The 10,105-nt window shown below is 47.2% G+C and overlaps 1 protein-coding gene across 1 annotated transcript in view; it reads left to right on the top strand.

Moving 5' to 3' along the window:
• The first annotated feature begins 368 nt into the window (after window positions 1–368).
• SNRNP200 (small nuclear ribonucleoprotein U5 subunit 200) overlaps window positions 369–10,105 on the top strand; it is a 30,210-nt gene continuing 20,473 nt past the window's right edge. Inside the window, exons 1-13 of the mRNA XM_006730989.3 lie at window positions 369–530; window positions 1,044–1,207; window positions 2,558–2,729; window positions 3,649–3,841; window positions 4,528–4,583; window positions 6,365–6,463; window positions 6,835–6,987; window positions 7,096–7,195; window positions 7,345–7,481; window positions 8,711–8,794; window positions 8,887–9,060; window positions 9,350–9,487; window positions 9,729–9,884. Of these exons, the coding sequence (XP_006731052.1) occupies window positions 486–530; window positions 1,044–1,207; window positions 2,558–2,729; window positions 3,649–3,841; window positions 4,528–4,583; window positions 6,365–6,463; window positions 6,835–6,987; window positions 7,096–7,195; window positions 7,345–7,481; window positions 8,711–8,794; window positions 8,887–9,060; window positions 9,350–9,487; window positions 9,729–9,884 (1,671 nt within the window). The 5' untranslated portion in view covers window positions 369–485. The remainder of the gene's footprint in view (window positions 531–1,043; window positions 1,208–2,557; window positions 2,730–3,648; window positions 3,842–4,527; window positions 4,584–6,364; window positions 6,464–6,834; window positions 6,988–7,095; window positions 7,196–7,344; window positions 7,482–8,710; window positions 8,795–8,886; window positions 9,061–9,349; window positions 9,488–9,728; window positions 9,885–10,105) is intronic.

The following is a 10,105-nucleotide window of genomic DNA, read 5'->3' as shown; positions in this document are numbered from 1 at the left end:
GTTTCCTCAACTGGAAAAGGAGCTAGTTAGCACCCCTCGCCAGCACAGCTCACAGGACGGTGGCCAGAGTCAGGAAGAAATGGGTAGAAGAGCGCTTGGGTTGGGAGAGGGGGCTAAGCAGGCGGACGTTTCGCTACGGTGTGAGGGGTCCTGGAAGCAATGCGACGGTGGAAGCCTATCCGCGGTGGGCCTACAGTCGCAGGAGGTGGCCGGAACCCGAGTCGGGGATCCAGGGATTCGCGGACCCGGGGGTCTCGGCCCCGCCCACCCCGCCCAGAAGGCCGCGGGTCCGCTCCGCACTTTCACCGGGACACGCCCCACCCACACTTCCGGCGTGTGACCCGGAAGCGGAAGGGGGCACGTCTCTTTCTCTCTCCTGTGCGTCAGTCCTGCGTTGTTGCGGCCGGGCGGGAGCGAGCGGCAACGGCTTTTGGTAGCGTGTGGTGAGGGGAGCGGCGCTCTGAGATCCCCGAGCAGACGCTGCCATGGCGGATGTGACCGCCCGTAGCCTGCAGTACGAGTACAAGGCGGTGCGTGTGGGCTCGCGGAAGGACCCAGGCTAGGGAATCCACTGGGGAGCGGGAGGCGGAGGGAGTTTTAGGCCGAAGGCCTGCAGGTGAACCACGAAAGCGGAGACGAAGTCAGATCCGGGCGAAGGTGGGGGTACACGACGACATGAATAAGCCCACTAGGGTCTAGGGCGGGCGGGATGGGCTAAGAGTTCTGCTAGGAGTGTTTGTTCCCTGTCCCCTCGGCGCCATACCCGCCCCCTTCTGTGTCACCCCCAGCGTGCCAACACTTTTCCCAGGTGTGGGTTATTGCGGGCAGTGTTAGGAGCAAGGGTCGTTCAACTGATTTGATCGCCCTTTCCTCATGTGCAGTTGTGTGGCACTCTTTCATCTTAAGGAAAATCTCTTATTCCGAATGTGCACTTAGTTGCTGCGTTTCTTACTATGATATTGTCAAGTCGTATTTCGTATTTCTGTGATACAGGAAGTGGCCCTACTCGTGTCAGAGCTTGAGTAACATTGTGATCTTTTCAGAACTCGAATCTTGTCCTCCAAGCTGACCGCTCTCTCATTGACCGGACCCGCCGGGATGAACCCACGGGAGAGGTGCTGTCCCTGGTTGGGAAGTTGGAGGGCACCCGGATGGGAGATAAGGCTCAACGGACCAAACCACAGATGCAGGAGGAAAGAAGAGCCAAGTGAGTACCAAGGAGAAAATGATTTTTCTTGGGATCCAAAATCCACCTTTCCTTGAGTATTTGAGCAGTGTTTTTGCTGAAATGTTTGGTGCAAGATGAGACATTAGTGGCATTAAAATAACTTAGTGAAGGTAAAAACAGAACATGAGATTTAAAAGGTTTTTTGGCCTCAATATGTGTACTGAAGTGAGAAATCAACTTTTATAAGGATTTTATTTATTTATTTATTTGGGAGACAGAGCGGGGGTAGGAGCAGAGGGAGAGGGACAGACTCCGTGCTGAGTGAGAGCCAACTCAGGGCTTGATCCCACGACTCTGAGATCATGACCTGAGCAAAAATCAAAAGTCGGACCTTTAACCAACTGAGCTACCCAGGCGCCCTGAGAAAACAACTTTTAGATCTTTTTCTAATGTATATGTTTCTGGCCCATAGAGAGATCTTAATTTTCTCCACAGTATTTTCAAGACCCTCGCTATTCCCTGTCTCATTAACTTTTTCTTCCATTACAGACTTCCCACCCCTACTTCTTTCCTCTGCTGTTGCCCACTTCCTACTTATGTTGGTATAGACTAATATTCAGGCATCCATTGTATGAAAGACAGGTTTTTGTTTTGTTGTTGTTGTTGTTCTTTTTAGAGGATATATTTCAAAACTTAAAAGATCATTGAACTTTACGTCATCTTTATATTTTGAAATCCCTGATATCTCTGTCTCTTTCTCCTCTCCCATGATGAAGTCTCAAAAATTGGTAGGCCCAGTTTTGGTTAGTTATATTTGTTTTTTTTTTTAAAGATTTTATTTTTAAGTAATTTCTGCAACATGGGGCTTGAACCCACAACCCCAGGATCAAGAGTCGCATGCTCTATCGACTGAGCCAGCCAGGCACCTCTTGATTAGATATATCTGAAATGAGTTAATACATCACTCATTCTCCACTTTGCAGAGTATGGCTTCCTTTCCAGGTTTGTTATAATTTGTTGGTAATCAATGGCAGTAGATTCTTTTGGGGCCTGTTTCTCTGGCTAGAAAAAATGTGTGTGAGAGGTGGCAAGTCGAAATTTGATTATATAGTGTTGTCATGCCAAGTAAAAAGGGTTGTCCTTTTTCAAATGAATGAGGAGGCTGTCTCATTGCAACGTTTATTGCGTCTAGCGAGAGAATAACAAAGGATTCCCTTCCTGTTACTGTGTTCCCATAAAGATGGCCAAATGGGAATCATTTGCTGAGGTACAGATTCATGTTTTTAAATATTGTGTGTGTCCATGAAGCTGAGGAGAGGAGGGTAGGCTTGATTTAGTTTTGCCTTTTGGGGTGTAGGTTCTGCCTCTTAAACATCATGTGTTCATTAGGCGAAGAAAGCGTGATGAGGACCGACATGACATTAACAAGATGAAGGGTTATACCCTGCTGTCCGAGGGAATCGATGAGATGGTGGGCATCATCTATAAACCCAAGACTAAAGAGACCCGGGAGACCTATGAGGTTCTGCTCAGCTTCATCCAGGCTGCCCTTGGGGACCAGGTGAGGAAGCCAGAAGGTGAAGCTGCGTTTTTGGAGAGGGAGAGAGTCACAACTGGGAGGTACCAGCAGAACCTTGTCTGGATTTTCCTGTGTGGGCCATAGCAGTTTGTGGAAGTGTGGCTAGTATTTACTGAGCACTCACTTCATGTGGAATAGTGCTTTACGTACCTTCTCTCTGTCCTCACATTAGCTCTGTGACTAAGTGCTGTTAATACTCTTTTTCCATTTTACCAGTGACATATGTGGTGCAAAGAATAGTTAAGTAATTTTCCCACGTCACAGAGGTAGTATTTGGCAGGGCCACCCTATGAGCCTGGGTATTTTGTATCCGGAATCCGTGCTTTTGACCATTATACATGTGTGATTAGATTAGGGGCCTTTATGAGTCTCAGAGGCTCTAGTGAGGACGAAGAATTACCAAAAGTTTGGTAGGCTAGAGGAGCACAGAGCAGTGTCTCTGTTGCCTGGAGAAATGCGCCAGACTGTTGTGGAAGCTGGGTCCTACTTCCTGTGACCAGCTACCTAATCTTAAAAACAGGGTTTTCCTACAGTTGTGGCATTTTTTTAATTAACAGTAATGAAAATGGTCAGAAATGGTATTCAGGTTTTAAAGAAGTGTGGCTCTTCACATCCCATTCTTTTTTTTTAAGATTTTATTTATTTATTTAATTGACAGAGGGAGACAGCATGAGAGGGAACACAAGCAGGGGGAGTGGGAGAGGGAGAAGCAGGCTTCCGGGCGAGCAGGGAGCCCGATGCGGGGCTTGATCCCAGTATCCTGGGATCATGACCTGAGCCGAAGGCAGACGCTTAACGACTGAGCCCCCCAGGCGCCCCTTCACATCCCATTCTTACATAAAGCTGGCAAGTGATGTTCTGTGTCTCGTTCTAAAAATTTTTCTTTTTTTTTGGCCACCAGCCACGTGATATCCTTTGTGGGGCAGCTGATGAAGTTCTAGCTGTCCTAAAGAATGAAAAGCTTCGGGACAAGGAAAGAAGAAAGGAGATTGACCTGCTGTTGGGTCAGACAGATGATACCAGATACCATGTGCTAGTGAACTTGGGCAAAAAGATCACAGACTACGGTGGAGATAAGGAAATCCAGAATATGGGTAACAGCTCTTTATGTCCATATCATATTAAGTGGTTGCTTTTGACCTCTAAACTTGATTTTCAAGCCTCAGTCATTAAAACCTCTGAATGTGTCCATGAGTTCCCGTAACCTGTTTGGTGTCTGAGGAGTTGTGATCCATGAATCAGAGTCCCTAGATTACAGCAACTATTTCTTAGTCTTAAGACCTTTTGTATAGAACCTGGGGGAAAACTTGGGCAGAGCCTGTGTGGGGGTGGGTTGGGGGGTGCTCAGGTGGTTCAGCACACAGCGCAGGGCCGTGTCCAGGGTTGGCGGGTTGGAGAAGGCCTCACGGGTGGCAGTATGGATGACTCTTTTATGTTAAGTGTCTTTGAGACCATAGATATATGCTGAGGATGGGCAAGTCAGGTAGTTGGGGAGGAATTAGCTCCATAGTGCCTCATTTCCCTAATTCACTGTTGTCTTTTTCTTTCTTTTTTTTTTTTAAGATTTTATTTATTTATTTGACAGAGACATAGCGAGAGAGGGAACACAAGCAGGGGGAGTGGGAAAGGGAGAAGCAGGCTTCCCGCGGAGCAGGGAGCCCGATGCGGTGCTCGATCCCGGAACCCTGGGATCATGACCTGAGCCGAAGGCAGACGCTTAATGACTGAGCCACCCAGGTGCCCCTCACTGTTGTCTTTTTCCAATCCCTTATTGTTGCAGATGACAACATTGATGAGACATACGGTGTGAATGTTCAGTTTGAGTCTGATGAGGAGGTGAGTGATAAAGTAAACGGACCCAGTCTCTTCTTGTTTTTTGAAATTGTTAAGGTGAGCGGACCACTTCTGGTATAAAGAAGCTCCCTAGCTTAAGCCGGATAAATTTTATGGTGTTGTATGGGTGTCAACCTTGGGCATAAATGCTATTTTGCTAAAAATTTGCTATGGTTATCTTTAGGGATTTATAAAGTAAATTTACACTTACAAATGTAAACATATAATAATTTAAAACAAACCAAATAGATTAGTAGAAAGAAGGACAAAAATACAGTGTATGCCGTCAGTGAGGGTGTACACCACTCTGTTTTATTCCATTTTAATCTTACGGTGAGAATTTTCCACTTTTCACTACTGTGTCCTGCTGCCAGTTGCAAAAGCATGCATGTTGGCCCAAGAGCATGGGCATGTTATGTACATGGTTGTCTAAATTGCAGCAGCCATTGAGATTTACTACCTAATCCGAATTCTTGAATATAACTAAATAGGAACAAATGGGACACTTGAAAAAATTTTCAGAGTTGCCTTAGAGTTCTCAGTGGGCGAGTTTGCTCAGGTAAAGTGCCGGCCTCGAAATCTCATACACTAAGACAGGAAGTAGGGGTAGCGCAAGAGAGTCAAAGGAAAGAGCCCCCAGCTGGGAGCCACGAGATCTGAATTTTGGTCCTGTATCTCGGGCAGGCCATTTTGCTTGTTCCTCCATCTGCTGAATAAGATGCCTAAAGTAGATGACTGCTAAGCTGCTTCCTGCGGTGTAGTTAATAAGATTTTTTTTTTAAGATTTATTTATTTATTTTTTAGAGAGAGGGAGAGACAGCACGGAGTGGGAGGGCAGAGGGAGAGGGAGAGAGAATGTCAAGCAGACTCCATGCTGAGTGCAGAGCCCGACATGGGGCTTGATCCCAGGACCCTCGAGATCATGACCAGAGCCAAAACCAAGAGTTGGATGGCTAGCCGACTGCACTACCCAGGCGCCCCGATGGGATTTTATTTGAGTTTCTTTTTACGTAGTCTCTACACACAACGTGGGGCTCGAATTCACAACCCTGAGATCAAGAGTTGCATACTCTGCCCCCTGAGCCAGCCATGTGCTCTGTTTGTTGCTATTTGAAATCATAAAATCCTATTAACTAGGGATGCCTGGCTGGCTCAGTCGGTAGAGTATGCGACTCTTGATTTCAGGGTTGTAAGTTTGAAACCCACGTTGGGTGCAGATTACTTAAAAAAAAAAGGTGGCAACAAACTATAGAAGAGTGCTTTGCTTGTAGCATTCATTCGTCAAATGCTTACTAATTACCTGTTTGTAGCATGATCCTGTGCTAAGTATTGAGTGCTTACAGTGTGAGAGAGTGTGAATAACGACAGTGGAGAGCAAGCTAAGTGGTCTCTACATCTCTGGATCACCATGTGTTTTCCCAAGCATAGTTTCTGTATCGTTCTTCCCTCCTGTTAGCTGATAGTTCTGTTTTTTCATTTATTGATTGTGCATATACGAGAGAGACTGTGATCCAGTTGGTTGCCATTGTGGCAGCCTAAGGGAAGAAGCAGAAGAGAGAGTAGAAGCATCTAATGAATCCATGCCAAGTGGACTTAGAGTAGTGAGATCATTCAATTACATGTACTCTGGAATAAGGCTGACCGTGGCTCCAGGAAGCTGTTGGTTTCCCCCCAGAGCCATTGTTCCAGTCATGGAGCTAATTTTAAGGGACTCAAGGGAGAGGATCTGTGGTGATGTTAGGATCTCCTCCAAATCATGAATTGGGGTTGGGCTGTTTCTGTAGGAAGGTGATGAAGATGTGTATGGAGAGGTTCGAGAAGAGGCATCTGATGATGATATGGAAGGGGACGAGGCTGTAGTGCGTTGCACCCTTTCAGCTAATGTAAGTACAGTTTGTTCTTGCCTGTTGCTGCAAGGCTAGGGGATTTCTGGGTGTAGCATTTGTTTCTTGTATGTAGGTCCTGTTATTTAACTTACCAAGCTGGCCTTTTATAGGAGCCATAATAAACTTTCAACGTCTTGATTTTCTTAAGATGTCAGTCACTCATTCTCCTTCCCAAGGGCATGTGTTGATGAAATGTTAGTTTGGTGTGCTCCTGAATTCAGTATAACAGGGTTTTTTAAAAAATTCTGGGAAGTCCTCAAAGGCTGGTAGGCTCTGGGTGGCAAGGAGAACTTTGTTGCAGGATGATGAGAAAGCAGTTGGGCCAGACGGAAACACGGCGTGAGCTAACTGCCTGGTTATTTCTGTAGCTTGTAGCCTCGGGGGAACTGATGAGTTCCAAAAAGAAGGATTTGCACCCTCGGGATATTGATGCATTTTGGCTACAGAGGCAGCTCAGTCGCTTCTATGATGATGCCATTGTGTCACAGAAGAAGGCAGATGAAGTGTTGGAGATCTTGAAGGTACAGCCAAGATGTTGTTTTGTTTTCATTGTATGTATCTTAGCAGATGGGACAGTGGAGGAAGCAGATGGCTGTGTCCTTAATCATGGCGTTACCTTCTCTCTGCAGACAGCCAGTGATGATCGGGAATGTGAGAACCAGCTGGTTCTGCTCCTTGGTTTCAACACGTTCGATTTTATTAAAGTGTTGCGACAGCACAGGATGATGAGTGAGTATATAGTGGTCCTTTCTGGAGTGTATGCATGGCATGTGTGCGTGTGTGATGGAGACTCAGCTTCGGCACCTGTTTTGGTTAACTTGCTTTCTATCCCAGCCCCCTCCTTCTTACCTTCCCTTTCGTCCTTTTGCTGTTGGCAGTTCTATACTGTACCTTACTGGCCAGTGCACAGAGTGAAGCAGAAAAGGAAAGGATCATGGGAAAGATGGAAGCTGATCCAGAACTCTCCAAGTTCCTCTACCAGCTCCACGAGACTGAAAAGGAGGATCTGATCCGGGTAAGGCCTGGGTTGGTTTATCTGTCTGATTCCCAAGCTAGAGTGTTTGCTTTGGAAAAGAGACATCAGTTAGAATATTGTAGCTTAGGGGCGCCTGGGTGGCTCAGTTGGTTGAGTGTCCGACTCTTGATTTCCTCTCAGGCCATGCTCTTCAGGGTCGTGAGCTCGAGCCCTGCTTTGGGCTCTAAGCTGAGTGTGGAGCCTGCTTGGGATTCTCTCTCCCTCTGCCCCTCCCACTCATGTGTGCACTCTCTCTCTCCCTCTTAAAAAAAATTGTAGTGTAAAGCTGAATTCCTCTTAGAAGAGGGGGTTGAGGGTTGCCTGGGTGGCTCAGTTGGTTGGATATCTGCCTTTGGCTCAGGTCATGATCCCAGTGTCCTGGGATCGAGCCCTCAGTCGGGCTCTCCACTCAATGGGGAGTCTGCTTCTCCTGCCCCTCCCCCTCCTTGTGCGCTCTCTCTGAGCGCGCTCTCTCTCTCTGAGCGCCCTCTCTCTCAAATAAATAAATAAAATTTTTAAAAAAAGGGGGTTGAGGTAGTAAAGTATTTCTCTGAATTCTTTGAGCTTTGTCACTGGTACAGATAGAATTAATGCATTCACATTGGTGTGGTCAAGAGACTGCTGGCCTGCTGCTGTCTTCACCAGCACCGTGGGCCCTTGACAGTTGACACAGTAAATCATGGCATCTACTGAAAATGCAGGGATAGAGCACATGTTGGCTGAACACAGAACCCACACTTCTACCCTTAGGGTTAGCCTTGATGCTGAATTGTTAAACATTTACTTTTGAAATTCCTGTGCTATACATTGTCTTTTTTTTTTTTTTTTTTAAGAGGAAAGTTTATTTTTTAGAAGATTTTATTTATTCATGAGAGTGCATGTGCACGGGCATGAGTGGGGGAGGGAGAGAGACAAGCAGACTCCCCGCTGAGTGGAGAGCTCGATGAGGGGCTCGATCCCAGCACCCTGAGACCACAACCTGAGCTGAAGTCAGATGTTTAACCAACTGAGCCACCCAGACATACCTGCATTGTCCCTTTAAAGCTGTTTACTTGCTTCCATCATTCTGGCGGTCCCCGTGGTAAGTGTCTGAACATAAAGGGCCGTCTTTCTGTTTTGGGACTTACTGATCAGCATCTGTGAATCAAGCTTAGCTAAGCAGGGACTGAAAGGGACCAGAACCTACAATGGCGATGAATTGTTATTTTTTGTGCCTTTCCCCATTATAGGAGGAAAGGTCCCGGAGAGAGCGAGTGCGTCAGTCCCGGATGGACACGGACTTGGAAACCATGGATCTGGACCAGGGTGGAGAGGTAAGTCTCAAGGTCATTTCCAAGGCGGTGCTGGATGGGAAACTCATTTGTTCACCTTGCTCACTTTGGGTTTTTGTTTTTCATACTCCCAGGCACTGGCTCCACGGCAGGTTCTGGACTTGGAGGACCTGGTTTTTACCCAGGGGAGCCACTTCATGGCCAATAAACGTTGTCAGCTTCCTGATGGGTCCTTCCGTCGCCAGCGCAAGGGCTATGAAGAGGTGCATGTGCCTGCTCTAAAGCCCAAGCCCTTCGGTTCAGAAGAAGTGAGTGAATTGCTTTTCTCAGTTTTCTTCAGTTTCCACCTCTCTTCCAGCTTGGATTTCAGCCCATTGGCCAAAATGTGGCCTTGTTTCATCGATAGTTTATCCCTCATGTGGGAGCTGCTTCAGAGGTCCCCTGTTTTGATTGTGAGCCCTGGGACAGTAGTGAATCTCCTTCAGTAGAGAGTTATGGGAGGGGGGGTGGGCAGGAAGTACGGTCCTGGCCATCGCACAGAAACGGCCTGCACGAGGGTGCTGCCAGTGGGACGTGAATGGCGTTTCTTTCTTCTAGCAACTGCTTCCAGTGGAGAAGCTGCCGAAGTATGCCCAGGCTGGATTTGAGGGCTTCAAAACACTGAACCGGATCCAGAGTAAACTCTACCGTGCCGCTCTGGAGACAGATGAGAATCTGCTGCTGTGCGCCCCTACGGTAAGAACTGCCCTGACTGCTCAGCTCTTGTGCGGAGTGCTGGCTATTTTTGGTGGCAGGATTGTTCATCTTCACCCATATTCCATCCCCCCAACCCCTGCCCCGAGTTCGTTCTTTTCTGATGGAAGAGTTATTAAATGGTCAGATACAACTCCCAGGACATGCTCTCATGTCTGTTTTGGTGATAAGCCTGTGGAAGTGAGGGCAGGTGAACGGACCTCATCCTTGACCTCCGTTTTAGGGTGCGGGTAAGACCAACGTGGCCCTGATGTGTATGCTCCGAGAGATCGGGAAACACATTAACATGGATGGCACTATCAACGTGGATGACTTCAAGATTATCTACATCGCTCCCATGAGATCTCTGGTACAGGAGATGGTGGGCAGTTTTGGAAAGGTAAGGGAGTAGAAAGGTATTGTGAATGGGTCTAGGGTGCACTGCTGGTATGAGGCCATCCCTGGAATGCCTCCTAGGGTATTGTTCTTCCACTTCAACGTGGAGCATGACCCACGTTCAGAGTGTTTCTGAAGCAGGAATATCCTGGATCTATCTTGGACTTTTGCACGGATTTAGCGTCTTTTTTTTAATTCTCTCCGTAGCAGTTTTCTGTAGTTATC

The sequence above is a fragment of the Leptonychotes weddellii genome, chromosome 10 (assembly GCF_054177405.1).
Source record: "Leptonychotes weddellii isolate Sample4059 chromosome 10, ASM5417740v2, whole genome shotgun sequence".
NCBI classification, from domain to species: Eukaryota; Metazoa; Chordata; class Mammalia; order Carnivora; family Phocidae; genus Leptonychotes; species Leptonychotes weddellii.
The sequence above is the reverse complement of the archived record's forward strand: the minus strand, read 5'-3'. Positions and strand labels throughout refer to the sequence as shown.